Here is a 17334-nt window from a genome sequence, read left to right on the forward strand (position 1 = left end):
AACTGTCTAAATAACTAATAAAAATGACATAAAAACTATTTTGTACTATTTACTATTAAAATTACTAAAACTTTCAAATGGAAACTGAAAATGTAAAAATAAAATATCATCCAAAATATAACAGAATATCAAGGATACTGCATAAAATTAAAAAAACAAACAAAAAAAACAAACATATTTAACATTATAAATACCTAACTTGAATGTCTTTATTTACAGGGAACCCAGTGGAAAAAAGAAATCTGGTAAGGAACTGATTTTTTTTGAGAAAGTGCCTTGAGTAAGTTGGATTTTTGGAGTTGTAATTCACTTTGACTGTGGTTAGTGTGCCCTCTGGTGACCATGCACTTCATAGATCCCTAAAGTCAAAATTTCATGTGAGATACAATATCATCCAAGAAACTTGGAAATCCACCCTTAAATGTGGATGCTTTCATTCCTTTGTTACTTGAACATTTCCACCTTCCCACTCTCTCATTCCTGCTCTTATTCATGTTCCCTCATCAGGCATTGTGGAGCGAGCGTCTTCTTTCCTAAAGAGAGGTAGTAACAGATACTTGCTTAGCCATGCTCTTTGTGTTTGACCCCTCGAAGTGCGGCTCTTCTTTAGGTGGGCACGGGTAAAGCTTTGTGCTCAGTTCCTGTGTGATGTGCATGGCAGTGTGGTGGTGGTGGTGGTGTTTACTAGAGGACCGTTTCACAGATCCCTTGTTCAGGATAGTTTTTACACTAGTCTGTAATGGTAGTGATTAAAAGTTCTAGTGTTCATCTATAGTAGTAGTGGTTTCAGCAGTAACACAGCTAACACTTTTTTTTTTCAGAAGGTAAAAGAGAGCAGTGCCAACACCAAATAAATACAAATACATTCAAAAGCATATGTTTTGAGCTAGAATATGAGGCAGATGTGTTCTTAACCTATCCTGTACTACGGTATTCTCAAACTTGATAACTTTAGTATTTTATATCTTAGTGCATGAGAGGTGGTTTTTGTGTTCTTATGAATGAATTGTGCTCTCTTTAACCTTGTGATTAAAATGTTCATCAGGGCTTAAAGATTTATATATACAGTCATTCAGAATTCTACATGCTTTAGACAACATCTTTTTTGTTAATTTAGTGGAAATAATACTTTATCTGTGAATGATTTCAAAATCATAAGAAGCGAGGAATATCATCTATAGTAGTCAGGATGCTTTATGTCAAAGGAATATTTGGTTATCATTTACTCACCTTTATGTTGTTCCGAAGCCATGTGTATTACTTTCCTTCTTCCATAAAGGAGAGATTTTGAAAAGTGGTCATGCATATCTTTTCTAAGCATTGAAATCACACATGAACTAGTAGTAGTCCATACTAGTATTCTGAAGCCATATGATAGCTTTGTGTGAGGAGCAGATACGCATTTTAAACATAATTCACCAAGTGCATTCACAAAATTGAAAGAACTAGTGGCGTTTGGTATCACTGACGTCAAACCTGGCACAATCTGTCTTCAGTCACCAAGTTTGAAAATCCTCAACTGAGATTTCAGAGCTTCAGAAGAAGGTCATCAGTGAATAACAGCTTAAATGACCGTCTATTTCACTGTTTTATGAGTTTTGAAGACTTGGAATATAGCACACGAGTGGCTATTATTGTCATCCCTTTTTTAGGGTGACAGCCCCTGTTTTGCTTTCATCGTATGGAAAGGAGCGTCCCGCTAAACATCTCATGGCTTTGGAATAACACAAGAGAGAGAAAATCATAACAATTTTCATTTTTGAATTGTTTTATGTTTAAACATATTAATATGATTTAAGTTAGCCAAGCAGTTTCACCAAATGTGTACACTACCGTTCCAAGGTTTGGGGACAATATATAGATATACAGGGGTTGGACAATGAAACTGAAACACTTGGTTTTAGACCACAATAAGTGAGGTTCACAAACATAACTTCGGGAGGAGTGAACCCATCTAATCTTTCAATTAACTGCAGGAGCATATAAGCAGACGCCCCTCTAAACATGGCGTGGAACAAAACAAACTGTGATTTACATGCTTTACATGTCAGTCAAACAGCCTCTTGGCCAATGAAAGCCACGATGGAGTCCAGACCTTCTGGCGTCAGTCTGAAGGTCTGGCAACACAAGACTAGGTCACTGTGTGATGCTGGTGGAGGAAAACGTTTTCTGACTTGCTCCTCCTAAATATCCCAAAGTAGAAGTCAATGGTAGATGTTTAACTTCACTTTTATGTTCATCAAACCACTCTGTCACCAGCCTTGCTGTGAGTATTGATGCATTATCATGCTGATATAAGGCAGTGCAATCTTTGAACCATTAGGTGCACAGAATGCTTCGGTAGTCCTTTGGCATTGACGTGTCCATCAAGCACAGAAGGGAATGTATTGATCCTACAGCCCAAACCATCACTGATCCTTCACTCTGAGCAGTAACAGTCCGGGTGCGAAGCCTCTTTGGGGCTTTTCCACACCGTAACTCCCACAGATGTGGGAGAGAAGACAGTGAAGGTGGACTCATCAGAGAACAATACATGTTTCACATCGTCCACAGCCCAATATTTGCACTGCTGGCACCAATGAAACCAACATTTGGGATTTGCATGAGTGACCAAAGGTTTGGCTACAGCAGCCCCACCATGAACTTTGACTCTGGAGTTTCCCGATGAACAGTTTTGGTGGAAACATGGGAGGAGAGTTGGGCAGCTGTGGTTTTATTTTTTGGATACACTCCAGGTGTGCCGACATCACCCTGGATACCATTGCTCTCGATACACCACAAAGACTTGCCATCACAGATGAGCCGGCGAGACACTCACCAACCATTTGTGCTCTTTTGAACTCGGATATGTCTCCCATTATATTGTGTGGATTGCAATATTTTATGTACAGCTGTGCCATTGCTCCTCTAACTCAACCTTCACACTCGGCTATTACTGATGGAGTGTAAAATCAGTGAAGATTGGCCACTAGGCCACGCATATATCGGCATGAATCCTCCAAAACAATATTGACCAGGTTTCAGTTTCATTGTCCAACATTCAGGAGTTAGTGTTAGTGTAACATTTGGAGTTTCAACCCAAACTGAGATCACTGAAATAGTTCAGATGGACAGACATGTTTTTGAAAGTCCCTCACGAAATCATTCACAGAAATGGGCAAATTAATTCAGCCGGAACACAATCAGTCTTTGCTTCAATGATTTGGCACAAATCACCAAACTAATATCATGCACTGCAATGGTGTTGTTTATACCATGGATTATATTGTTCAGGCTCAGGTAAATGTGCTTTATAGATTAATCAAGATGACAATTACCATTTGATAATGATTCTGCTCTGTTGTGTATTTGCTGCAGCAGTGTTGCTGATTTGGTGTGGGTTTGTTTCCTTGCAAGACTCCCAGCACTAAAACCTCTGGCTTTCCTGCTTTGATCTTTTCCAATCACGTTTGCTTCCTTCTTCTCTTGTCGTGATGGTGGTGGCACGCTAGGAGAGTTGTCGATACCTGTCCGCTCTGTCCCTCCAGGAGGAGACTCGTCCTCAGCTGACCCGCTGATGCTGGACCAATACGTGGCCGTCACCGACTACGAGAAACAGGAGAGCTCTGAGGTCAGCCTGTACGTGGGGCAGATAGTGGAAGTCATCGAGAAAAATGAGTCCGGTAGGATCCTTCACTATTATCGCCATTAAGTCATTCAGACCTGTTCTGTTAAATGAATACCTTCATGATGCCCCAAACCCATATGATTTTCTTTCTTCTGTGGGCTTGAGCACCTGAGAAGGCATTTATTATTTCCTTTCCCAGGCTGGTGGTTTGTTAGCTCCGATGATGCTCAAGGTTGGGTACCAGCCACATGTCTGGAAGCTCAGGATGACCCTGATGATTTCTCATTTCCAGCAGAAGAAGGTGAGTCCTGCATGTCATCAAATGTCCCACATCAGTCTCACCTGAATAAAATGTCTACAACAATTTGACAAAAAGTGCCACCTCCTGTTTATTCAGATTTGGGTTCTCTTAAAGGTGAAGTGTGTAATTTTTTGAATGTTTAATGCAGAGACTATGGGCCTCATTCATGAAACTTTCGTAAATATAAAAAGTAATGTGTGTAAAATGAACCTTTACGAAAACTCTCCTCCGGATTCACAAACACTTTGTATACCACATATTCGGTAGTTAAGCGTGTGTGTGTATTAATGAATTCCAAACATTCGTACATAAGGCTCGTGTGCACGCTCATTCATAATTAGCATAATCCCCGTCCATATACAGTTGTGGTCAGAATTAATGGCACCCCTGGTGAATATGATCAAAAATGGATGTAAAAAATAAAATCTTTTGATCTTTCATTCAAAAAATTCTCAAAAATCTAACCTTTCATTATTTAAACAATGCAGATTTATTTTTTACAGCCATTTTTTTATCATATTTACCAGAGGTGCCATTAATTCTGACTACAACTATATAAAAATGCAGTAACTAGCAATATTAACTTCTCCATTGTTGTTCAGTCATTGTACAAGTAGGATGATTGGTCGGTGTAGTATTTGTCCCGCCCCTCCTTCACTGTGATTGGACCGCTGTGTAAAGTGACAATGACGAGTGTTAGTGTTACAAATCGACAATGACGATTTGTAACAGTTAAAAAAAAAAAAAAAAAAACTTGTGAAATATTATTATGGTACATAGTGCATCAAAATGCAATGTCAACAGTTTGCCTAAATTAGAACACAGAACATTCAAATGTTTTACGCATCCTTTGTGTGTGATAGGGAGCAGGTGTAAATTTCTGTCGTACCAACTAACACCGAAAATTTACGTCAGAACGGCTTTACGAACGATATACACAAAAATGTTTCATAAATGAGACCCTATAAGTGTAAAGTTGCTGTCATGTCAATAGAAATCCACACAGTCTTGAATTTTGCTTGAAGGTAAAAGATTTCCCCATGTAAATTTTGCATTGTGTTCAAGTTGGCCATGTTTATTTGCCGCACTGACCTACAGAAAGTTGCTTGCTTTGAAAGTGACTTCTGCTGTGCTATTGATAATAGAAAATGGACCTTTTTTTGCCCATGGAAAAAAGTCTTAAATAGGTTGTGAAACACTATTTTTGTGCCACTTTCACAGCATTGCTCTGTTTGAAAGTCTCAGCTTCTGGCTCAATCAAGTGACCTCAAGAAACCAGTAGCCCTAGTATCCCCTGATGTCTGAGCACACCGTTCACTGTTTGTTGCGTCCGCGCAAACAACAGCATGTGCAAGTGATTTGAGCACTTGAAAAGAAAGGGCTTGCACGTTAAGCTCTGCTTAAGATAAGCGGACCACAGAAAATGAATTATACCATAGCCTTAATACCTCAAATAGTAAGATTTGTTGAGGGAAGGTGCTTTTACATTTCAAAACCCCAAAGTATACTTTAGTTTTGACGTGAATGCTTAGCGTATACGTAAAGCCTAAACGGGTCACCTTTTTCAAGGTATACTCCATTTGATAGTGTGCGCAAACACTCAACACATGCACAGTAGAAAGTGTTATTCTTGTCCAGTGTCTGTGCTATTTCTTTCCAAAAGATATAACCAATAAAAATGTCTTTGTACTCTTAAACTAGAGCCGTGTATCTCTGAAACTCTTCTGCTGTTGACGCCGACTCCAGTAGTTTGTTGTTTTCAATCTCATTGCACTTTGTATGCATACCCAAGTGTACATGTAAAACACACTGTATACTTTGGGCTTAAGAGATCAGACTTTTGATGACTCTTGATGAGCAAGTTTTGAGTATAAAAGACCTTCTCAAACAATATAAAGTTAGCAAACCAGTTGTTGTTGTTGTTTTTTTACAAAAGTCTGGAGTTCCTGGGTTCATATGTATTGCTTAAAGGGATAGTTCACCTAGAAATCAATATTTAGTCATCATTTACTCACCCTCTTGTTGTTCTAAACCTGTATGAGTTTCCTTCTTCAGCTAAACACAAAAGAAGATATTTTTAAAGAATGTTGGTAACCAGACATTTGACAGTAGCCATTGACTTTCATAGTATTTTTTTTTTCTTACTATGTAAGTCAATGGCTACCGTCAACTGTTTGATTACCAATATTCTTTAAAATATCTTCTTTAGGTGAAATAACCCTTTAAGCAAATTATATGAACCCAGGAACTCCAGACTTTTGACACTAATCCCTTTAGTGATGCAAAAATTACACACTTTACCATTCAACGAAGTTATAGAAAGGAAGTCTTACTCGGATGTTATTCATAGAGAGAGATGAGAAGGATGGAGTTTTTCAGATTTAAGTGCAGTTTTTAGTTTTACTTCAGCACTACATGGCAAAGATTGTATATTTGGTGGCCCAACATAAAGAAACGTGACCTGAAGGTTTTCACATGTGTCTGCTTGCTCTCTGCTGGAGTGTGCCGGAGATTCTGGTCACTGCCGAGGCACGTTGGTCGCCGGCGTACTTTAGGGGATCTGTTCAGCACAGGCTTTGGCCAAGGTGGAAAGCATACCACTTTATCACTCTATTGTGATGGTCCCCCCCCCACCCCCCGCATTTGTGACTTCTGCATGCGCCATTGCATGCACTGCACTGTATGTGGTGTAGAACTGAACAAAGCATGAATCAGGGAACTGTAACACAGGTGTCATTATTATTATTATTATTATTTGTACAATACTTTCCTTTTACTTTATTTCCTGAGTTATATCTTGTTTACAAAAATAATTACCAAAGCACATGAAATAACTCATGCTCCTGAAAAATAAATGGTGTTAGTGGATGCATGACTTGTAATGAAAACTCAATAAAACAAAATCACAATTTAAACAAATTAATCACACAAGCAAAGAGCAGAAGAAGTGGTGTCACCTGTGTGTTAGTCTTTTTTTCTTTTTCTTTTTTAAATAATAGTATTTTTACATTTCTTTTGTATTACAATACGTACTACACAGTTAAATACTTACAGTAATGTGAGTTCGGTATTCTGCTAATTATATCAGAAGTAAATCAGAATGATTTCATACTGTGTTGTGCTAATATTGTATTCAATATTAAAGTAATGGAGAAATACTGAACTGAATGCATGAATATAAGAAGCATTTAAACCGGGTGGAGTCGTGTTATGTTTAGATTGTGATTTTGTTGTGAGCATGTGAAAATAATCATTCTTCCCAGCAAATGTGCTTATGCTGTCAATACTCTGTTGAGTGTCTGATCAGATCCTCCCCCAACCTCCTCCAACTGCTATTCATGACAAAGCTCGAGAGAAAATGCAGATTGCAAGCACTCATTTACTGTAAAATCTAAATGCAAATGTGAAAAGTGAAAATTTTACCACAATATCAAATTTACCACGTTTCCGTTCAACTGTTTTAGCAAAACAATGAAAGCATTGTAAGCTCAATTAATCTTTTTAAGAAAATGAATGGATGTCATTGCATTGGATAAGAAAATATTCAAGTGCCATTTATGGTAATGAAAAATATCACAAGCAAAATTTTCAATCAAGATAAAGAATTGCACATATCTATTAATAAAACAATGATAAACTGTTCAAAATGTTGAAAAAAAGTATTTGGATAATTTCTGGTTGTCAAGCTTTAGTGGAACATTGATGTTATATGTATTAATTTTGTGCAAAACAGAGAAAACTTAAGTGGTAAATTGGCTGTAGTGGTTGAATGTTATTCATGAACAGCGTATTTAACTAAAAAAAGTTGAAATATTCTTTTCGTTTTCCTCAGAGGAAAAGTACACCGCAATCTATCCTTACTCTGCACGTGATCAAGATGAAATTGATTTGGAGAGAGGCATGACTGTTGAGGTCATTCAGAAAAACTTGGAAGGCTGGTGGAAGATCAGGTAAAAACAAATGCAAATGTACTCAGAAAAAGGACAAAAATACGTAAGCATTTTCTTGGATAGAGCATTGCCCCTTTCACCCCATAGATACCAAGGAAAAGAGGGCTGGGCCCCGGCATCCTATCTGAAGAAGGCTGACATTCTCAGTCAGAAGATGGCGGCTGGTGGCCCCGTTCATGCCAGCACTAATGACCTAGACGTGGCTTGCAAACAGCAGAATGCCAACAAGGAGAACAAGGAGAATCAGCGGGACCGGTTTTCACCATTTTCAGACAGCAAGCGCAGTAAGCAACAGTTTGTTTGATTCTAATCCCAAAAAAATCTAGTATTTCTCAGATATGCTGTGTGTACAATCTAATGTACAGTCAGCCAGACATTATTGCAAAATACTTCCCAAAAGAGTGATCAAGGCACCAAGCTGAAGTAAAAAATAGTTGAGTCTTTCAAAAATACAATGGCCTGATTAGTTCCATTTACTTGCTTGAGATTGTAGTGCACTCTCAGTGCTGAGTTGCATCAGGAAGGGTATCCGGTGTAAAACATATGCCAAATAAACATGCGGATGATCCACTGTGGCGACCATAACAAGAGCAGATGAAAGTGAGAGAGACTTGCTTGAAAAGATTGTTGGCTCTCTAAACTCTGCCCTCTTTTCTTTTGCAGAAGCAGGAGCTCGACAGAGACCTCCACCACGCCGGGATCTTACAATAGTAAGGGTGATTCTTCTTTTACAATTGCATCTCAAATATTTCTAAAAGATTCTACAGGATACTCAAGATTTTGACGTTCTAACTGTCTCTAATTCCAGCCACGAGGAGTGAACCTGCCTAAACCCCCAGTGCCGCCGCAAGTAGAGGAGGAATATTACACCATCGCTGACTTTCAGACAACCATTCCAGATGGCATTAGCTTTCAGGCGGGAGTGAAAGTTGAAGTGAGTCAACATATTACTCGAATACATCTAGCTATTCCAAATGCATCTCTACATTTACGTCATACCCTGTATTCCCAGGTCATTGAGAAGAACTCCAGTGGCTGGTGGTACATTCAGATTGATGAAAAAGAAGGCTGGGCTCCAGTCACATTCATTGATAAATACAAGAAGACTAGCAATGCCTCTAGGCCTAACTTTTTGGCTCCCCTTCCTGGTGAGATGGGTCAGCTGAAGTTTGATGATGCCTCAAGCAATAATACCAACTCTGAACATAGTTGGTCCAAACCCTTGCCAGAAGAACCTTCATCCAACTCTGAATTTTCCACCCGTTCCAAGCTAAGAGAATGGAAGCCCAACGCGGTCAAGGGCAGCTCCCATTTTTCTGCGCCCTTACCCCCACCTCCATCCTCACCTACGGCTGAAGAGAAGCCGGCTTTACCTCCAAGGAGAGAATCCATCAACAAGAGCCTGGAACTGGAGGACAAACCCAAAGCAGACCTTTCTAAACCCCTCCCACCCAAAGCAGACCTTTCTAAACCTCTCCCACCCAAAGTAGACCTTTCTAAACCTCTCCCACCCAAAGTAGACATCTCTAAACCTCTCCCACCCAAACCACCAATCCCAGGAGTCATCGTCCCATTGGTGACGCCAAAAGCAGCTCCTCTCAAACCAGACAAACCCCCAGAGATGAAGAAGGAGGAGAAGAACAAGCAACTCTATCTGCGCAATGAAATGGGCTTGGAGTGTGGCCACAATATCTCAGCCAAGGAGGTGAAAAAGTTTAACCTAAAGCATGTGGCCAAGCAGCCTCCCAAACCCAAACCCGATTCACTTGAAGAGAAGCCTGATTCGGCCAGCCCAGCCCCCTTCCTGAAGCCGAAACCAGTGGTCAGACCAAAGCCCCCCCCTGCAGTGAAACCAGAGCCGGTAGCTAAGAGTGAGCTGGACATCACGAACCTTCGGAGTAAACTTCGTCCGTCTAAGCCTCCAGAGCTCAGTGGCAATTCAAGTGATCCCAGCCAACAGAACGATATGCCATCCAGTAACCCCCCGAATAATGGCGGAACAAATGAAGAGCCAAAATTCCCCCCTAAGCAACAAAACGGCCATAACCCACCAGAAACAACTAAACCGCCGACACCTGCACCAAAAGAGCCTCCCCAGAGGCCGTCTGTGGCCCCTAGAAGGCCTCCACCACCAAAGAAGAGTTCAGAGCCAGCCAGTCCTACAGACACCAAAGCTCCTCAAAAAGACTTGCTGGAAGCCAAGCCGGCTGCCCCTCCTCAGAACAGACCGCCGCCACCCAAAACGAAAGCCTTCCCCTTGCCAGCCTCCAAAGAAAAAGAGAAGGAGGAACCCAAGCCCAAAGTACCTGTGCCACCAAAGCCCCTCATTAAGACAGAAAAACCAGGGCCTCCGAGAGACAAACTCCCTCCCCTTATCAAGGAGCCAGCCAAAGAGGAGCTGTTCTTAGCCGTGGCAGACTTTGAAGGAGACGAGCAGACACCAGGCTTTAAAGAGGGCGCTGTCTTCGAAGTGCTGGAGAGAAGTGGTAGCGGCTGGTGGTTTTGTAAAAATGTGAGTGATGGGCCAGTGATGGAGGGCTGGATTCCTTCCAATTACCTGACCAAGAAACCTTAGGTACTCTCGGCATCGCTGCCTAAAGAAAACCTTATTTAATTAACATCTTTATTTATGGGTACCTTTTTTTTTTTTTTTAAATCACATTCCATCCTTTGCAAGTTCAAACAGGCCATAATAATTAGTTTGCTTGCTTTTTAATTGTGTAACTCTCCCTTTTAGTGTGCTTTCATACGTTAGCGCTGTTACTTGCGCATTCTTATGTTAATCAAACCTTATATGTATCGCTAAAGGTTTAAGTGACTAGCAATATATCAATGACTTTTCACAGCCTCCATGATATTGTGCCTCAGTATAATATGCAAAGCGTTCTGTGCTTTTTGCGTAGTACTGTATATGCAAATAAGTAAAACTTGATATCTGAGCAGTGTATATCAGCAGATTGAGTCTAGATTAGAATACGACTATGCTTCTATATTACACATACTACAAAACCTTACAATAAGCAAGTTGGAGCTTCAAATCAAGCCTGGAGAACTTAAACGCTCTAGCTTTATAACGCTACGTTTCCATTTTGAGTCTTTTAGTTTACAGCCAAGTACAAATAATCATAAATATTGTAGGTTCTAAGACTATAAAACTCTACAGATCACGTTGCGTGTTTATCTACTTTAATTTTCAATTGTTTGGTTTCAAGCTGCACTTTTTATAGACTCTGCACTGTGGAGCTGATGAGTAAAGGGAAGGTGTGGAATGAGGAGAAGCAAGAAATGTATAAACACACGGCCTTAAGGTTTACAGAACGGTGGCACCCATTTCTATTCTTATTTCATTTCTATTTGATTTCTGTCATGTAAATGTTATTGCAAACATTGATATAAAAAGCAACTCTGTTTTGCAGTACCAATTGTCCACATTAGTGAATAATGGATTACCTCAGAGCAGCCATAATATTGTCAATCTTTTATATATGTCAGTATTGCCCAAAGTATTTTCATACCATTGACTAATGTGCTTAGATATTTTACAATCATTGTCAAATGTTTCAACATTCATGCTTGACTGGTTTCAAGCATACATTTGATAAACATGTTTATTGTTAACACTACATTTGGAAATGTGTATTTTATGTTACTAAAAATATTTTGTGTTTTGTTTTCCATTCATTTGTTTATCAGAAAACTAAAACAGTGTTCAAGAGGTGCCCAGTGGGACTTGACAATACTGGGAGCACCAGAAATCATATGCTGACTTTGCTCTATGGTCATTAGCTCCTGGTTGCTATAAAATGCATCCATAAAAGCAGTCCATCGTTAAACGTGCAACACATGCAAGTGCCTGAGTGAGGAAAGGATAATGGCAGGTGTTCTATAGTTGAGAGGTATTTGCTAGAAAAATACTATGAAGGATAACAGAGCGAAGAGGGTAAACACTGTAAGTATGAAACATGACTGTTAAAATGTGTTTCTCCAACCAGGAACAAAGGCAAGATGACATAGGTTACCTTATTGTTATTATTATTTTATTTTTTGTGTGTGATGTTTTGTTAATAGTATTTTTGTCTTTTAACTGTTTTTTTTTTTTACAATATGTAAATCAAATAAACATTTTAAATAGTCAACATGATTTATTTTTTTATTATAAGCAATCCCATGGGAACACTTTATTATGATATTAAATTGTAAGTGAGAGTTATCAACTGCACACTTTATTCTGTCTTCCATTTATATAATTGTATATTTGAGTTTCTGGTAAATTTATATCCAGTTTCCTTTTTATTGACAAAAGAGAAAGAAATAAAGCTGGCAAGTTTAAAGTTCCTGAAAGGTAGCAATAAAGGAGAGACGGATGCATAGTTGTTTCTTTTTTTTCTTTTTTTTTTCGAAATGACAAGCAAATGTATTTCTTGCAGTAAAAAATATCTATACGTCTATAAAATCTTCTAAATCTATATAGACTATGGACTAATATCAATATCTAATCCAATATACATGACTACTATCATGGAGATATATCAAATTATGCAAACACATTGCCTTGAAATTGGGGGGAGAGCTTCTTTTTATTATTGCCAAGAAGATTAACAAAGTTTTAAATGCAACACGAATAGCCGATCATATTCAGTTCAGTGTGTTTATTGCATGTCACTGAATGTACATTAGTGAACTGTTTTACAATGTTAATGGCTAATGTTCATTCATTAATATGCGTCATCAATCAATCAGTCAAAAGTTTTGTTATTCAAAATATATTTGTATTTTGTTATTGTTATACAAAATTATTTTGAAATGTCTCTTCTGCTCACCAAGGCTGTATTTATTTCATCAAAATACAGAAGAAAAATCATACTAGTATATGAGAATAATTTCTGAAGGATCATCATGTGACACTGAAGACTGGAGTAATGATGCTTTGATCACAGTACAGTTTAAAATATATTCAAAGAGAAAACAAATATTAATAATTCAAAATTGTACTGTTCTAATACTGTTATAATAATAAGAGTATGATATAGTCTAATAAAAATATTAAACTTTGTTGAAAAGCTTTTGATTAGGCTATATGAGTAGATTCATAAAAATCAAACAAAGTACCGAGTAATTTAGGTTTATAGGTGTAAACTTGGATGGATGAATGAAGGAATGGATGGATGAAGGAATTAATAGATGGATGGATGGATGAAGGAATGAATAGATGGATGGATAGATGGAGGAATGAAGAGATGGATGATGGATGGATGAATGAAGGGATGGATGGATGGATGGATGGATGAAGGAATGAATAGATGGATGGATGGAGGAATGAATAGATGGATGGATGGATGAATGAATGAATAGATGGATGGATGAATGAAGGAATGAATGAATAGATGGATGGATGGATGAATGAATGAAGGAATGAATGAATGGATGGATGGTCAGTCAAAATGTATGTTTGAGCTGTTTTAACTGAAAGAAACTTGCACTGATATATCTTAAAATATGTCAGTGTCATTGTTTTGTCACAATATTCAAACCAGTAATGTTTTTTTTCTAAGTCACATTTATAAAAGCTGCTTAAATGCCATAATTGATCTAAGGCCTAATCCGGGCTTAATCTAAGCCCTGACTCTGAAACCAGGCCAACAAAGCCATACTTTCCTTCCACTGTTTCCTTTCTTGTTGGAAGGTAAGGATGAATATTAGTTTTAGGGAATGGTCAGCAGAGAAAGACAACAGTCTATACAAAAGTCTGCCAATAAAACAAAGTGTGGATAAACGTGAATCACAGCCATGTGCAAGTGTCTTAATTTCATAAAAAGCATTTAGAAGTAATATTGATTAACTTTTTAGTAAACATTTTTACCACCTTAATTAAAAACGTTGCCCAATGTAAATTAAATAAAGTCATGAAGTATGGCGGTTGAAGAGTTTTTACCTCGTCTGCTCTTTGAATCCATGAAAGTTTGCTGAAACCATTTTCCGACGTTAGACACGTTCCTGAGTCAACATATTTCGTTGATCCTGGAACAACATTCCTGTCCGAAACATTAATCCTAACCCTATCCGTACCCCTACATCTAACTCTACTCATAAGTTATGAGTTCGTTAGGTGAGCTATCCCTTTAAATCTGATCGGTTGATTGGAATGTTGTTGCGGGATAAACAAAGATGTCGATACAGGAACACGTTGTACTTGTAGAAATCAGGTTCTGCTCCGGACTGACAGGTACTGGTTTTGCGTTGCATTGTTTTTCTATATCAACAAGTTCTAGAATGTCGTTTTTGTTTTTTTAAACGCTGTGTCAAAGAAGTACAACTTATTAAAGTATTGAACTGCTGGTGATGTCGCAATGTGCGCCACAGCAAAGCAATACAAACTGAACTCCAGTCACGCTCAAATCTAATACCGAGTACTCAATGAAAGAACTGCAAGGATGAATAATAAACATCTCATTTATTATATACTCTCGTAGGAAAACAGTTTCTTACATCAGGAGAGGCATCATCATCCACACTGAACCTTTGGTTAACGTTACACAGAGTTAGACTCAAACAGGAATGACCAACATTGTGCATAAAAAAAAGAATAAAAAAAAAAGATTAAAATCAAAGTACCTTATCTCAGAAACACTGGGGAAATAAACCCTTCAGATGGCTAAAGAATGGAAGCGGTTGTAAAATAACACATGTATAAAATCTGAACACAACATTAGAGGAACACACATATTGCACTTGGGTTAGGTGACAAAATGGCCGACAATAAACTAAACAGGAAAACATCAACTCCATGCCAACGTAAACTAACCCCCCCAGCCAGAAGTCTTTCACTCTGGCCCGTCTCGTCCAGTGTGATGCGTTTACAGTAAATGTGCCACCGGCAGTTCGTGGCAGAGAATAACTCACATTTTTGGTGAACTTTGCAGAATAATAAAAGTGGCAAATTTGTCGTCGTCTCGTTCATAAAACAACAAAAACATCCAACAAACGTGTAAAATAACTTAATGTACCAATTAAAAATGTATGCTTCGTGTGAAGCGGTTCAAAAAAAAAAAAATTAAAACGTAAATTCATTTTTCAGCATTTAAACATTTGTACAAGGTCAAAATTGGTTTTTAAAAGAAAAGCGATAAAGTTTCAATATATATATTAAATGATCATAGAAAAAATAAAAATATATAAGAATATGCAAGGTTTGTACAATATGTTTGGCAATACACCTTTAGCTAACTTAAAGAGACAATTCCAACAGTAGCTTTTAAACCAAGGCAAGAGTCTGTCAGACCTCGAAATGCCCTCGTTTCTTATTCATGATACAAAATCCCTTCGTCTAAATAAATGCATCAAAGCACTTGCAACTATATTGAGCGGATAACTGGCAATAAACCTACTATTAAATGAATGTCATTTCAAGTGACTGTCCTTAAATCATGAATGTGTCAGTATGTGTTGTTAGTATCAGTTTAAATCTTTGGCTTCTTCAGCATCATGTGATTCTACATCCTGTGCATTTATCAGATTACGCCTCCTGCACAAATAAAAAAGCTCAAATACTTGTTGGGGATCTGGATGTGAGAGTGTGTGTGGCGCTCATGTGAGTGTGTGTGGCGCTCATGTGGTGGAGGAATCCACGTATGGAAGGAACTTGGTGAGTTTGTTCGGCGAGCCGACGTTCACACACTCGGAATCTTCACTCATCCTGAAGAAAATCTCCTGTTCTTTCTTCCTCAGAGTCAGTTCATCCTCCAGAACCTGAGAGAGCAAACGACAACACATCGTACTTCAACTCCACAACCCTTCCATTGATCCGCTGATATTCTGAGATAATAACTGACAATTAAACGCATCTCTCATTACTGTAAAAACAATATATTATTTAAAGGTTTTTTTTCATCATTGTAGAATTTGTTGTATTAACCTATAAGTATTAAAATGGCATTATCTACAGATGTGGTCAGAATTATTGGCACCCCTGGTAAATATGATCAAAAATAGCTGTAAAAATAAATCTGCTTTGTTTATCCTTCTGATCTTTTAGTCAAAAAAAAAAAAATAGCAGAAGTAAAAGAATTGAAAGTGGAGTGTAAATCACATTATGAAATTAATGTTTTTCTCCAAAACACGTTGGCCACAATTATTGCCACTCTTTTTTTATTAAAGTCCCCCAGTGGTGAAAATCCAGCTTTTAATGTTGTTTATATGTCTATGTGGTGTTTTTAATCTGCTTTAAAGGGTTAGTTCACCCAAAAATGTAAATTCTGTCAGTAATTACTCACCCTCATGTTGTTCCAACCCCGTAAGACCTTCGTTCATCTTCGGAACACAAATTAAGATATTTTTGATTAAATCTGAGAGTTGTCTAACTCCTCCATAGGCTTCTAAAGGTGATGATACACAGGGCAACTTTTTGAGCAATGTTGCTGGGCAATCTTGCCGAGTGATTGTTGCTTGGGCACTTTCCCATTGAAAATGGGCAATAAATTTCTATCTGGAAAATTTAGATCGGTTGTGGGCCCTGTGTCTCATCTGGTTGCCCGTTGACAGCAACATTGCCCAGCAACATTGCTCAAAAAGTTGCCCTGTGTATCATCACCTTATGGGACTGAAACTTGCTGGCCAAGAAAATGTATTAAAGACATCGTTAATATAGTCCAAGTGACTCCAGTGGCTCAATCTTAAGTTTATAAAGTGACGAGAATACTTTTTGTGCGCAAAAACAAACAAAAATAACGACTTTATTCCACTTTTCATTTCCTTCTCTCTGGGCCTCGGGTCTTTTCACGTAGTGTTTAAGCGTAGCGCGTCTGTGTTGCACGTCACCACGTATCACACATGACCAGCGTCGGCCAATAGTGAGCCTACGTGGTGACGTGCAACACAGACGCGCTACGCTTAAACACTACGTGAAAAGACCCGAGGCCCAGAGAGAAGGAAATGAAAAGTGGAATAAAGTCGTTATTTTTGTTTGTTTTTGCGCACAAAAAGTATTCTCGTCGCTTTATAAACTTAAGATTGAGCCACTGTAGTCACTTGGACTATATTAACGATGTCTTTAATACATTTTCTGGGCCAGCAAGTTTCAGTCCCTTAGAAGCCTATGGAGGAGTGAGACAACTCTCAGATTTAATCAAAAATATCTTAATTTGTGTTCCGAAGATGAACGAAGGTCTTACGGGGTTGGAACAACATGAGGGTGAGTAATTACTGACAGAATTTTCATTTTTGGGTGAACTAACCCTTTAAGACAAACCATGTGTAACTTCATAAGTCGACAGCATTGCTGAGTATTTTCTCCTTAAAGGAGTCATAATGTAGAAATTTCACTTTTCCACGAGAATCAATGTATGTTATGATTGCATAATGATTATACACTGGCCGGGAAGCCGATATTTAAAAGTGAAGCGTTTGTTTACCTCGGGGTTAGTAAAATAGGCCACGTGCACGCGCACGAAAAAACGAGATTTTGATTTCTTCCCCTTCTT

General features: G+C 38.3%; 2 protein-coding genes across 3 annotated transcripts in view; one reads left to right on the forward strand and one right to left on the reverse strand.

Annotated features, from left to right (window-relative positions):
- The window catches only part of sh3pxd2b (SH3 and PX domains 2B), a 48594-nt gene extending 36373 nt beyond the window's left edge, over positions 1-12221 (forward strand). Inside the window, exons 6-14 of one of the 2 annotated variants that reach the window (XM_079847001.1) lie at positions 220-245; positions 508-543; positions 3528-3662; positions 3807-3908; positions 7741-7858; positions 7946-8142; positions 8522-8568; positions 8667-8792; positions 8871-12221. In XM_079847001.1, the coding sequence (XP_079703127.1) occupies positions 220-245; positions 508-543; positions 3528-3662; positions 3807-3908; positions 7741-7858; positions 7946-8142; positions 8522-8568; positions 8667-8792; positions 8871-10433 (2350 nt within the window). In that variant the 3' untranslated portion in view covers positions 10434-12221. The remainder of the gene's footprint in view (positions 1-219; positions 246-507; positions 544-3527; positions 3663-3806; positions 3909-7740; positions 7859-7945; positions 8143-8521; positions 8569-8666; positions 8793-8870) is intronic. The other variant, XM_079847002.1, reaches the window with a different exon arrangement.
- A 2069-nt stretch (positions 12222-14290) lies between these two features.
- Positions 14291-17334, reverse strand: part of stk10 (serine/threonine kinase 10) — a 64269-nt gene continuing 61225 nt past the window's right edge. Inside the window, exon 19 of the mRNA XM_079847000.1 lies at positions 14291-15604. Coding sequence (XP_079703126.1) covers positions 15464-15604 — 141 coding nt within the window. The 3' untranslated portion in view covers positions 14291-15463. The remainder of the gene's footprint in view (positions 15605-17334) is intronic.

Source organism: Squalius cephalus (genome assembly GCF_949319135.1).
Source record: "Squalius cephalus genome assembly, chromosome: 17".
NCBI classification, from domain to species: Eukaryota; Metazoa; Chordata; class Actinopteri; order Cypriniformes; family Leuciscidae; genus Squalius; species Squalius cephalus.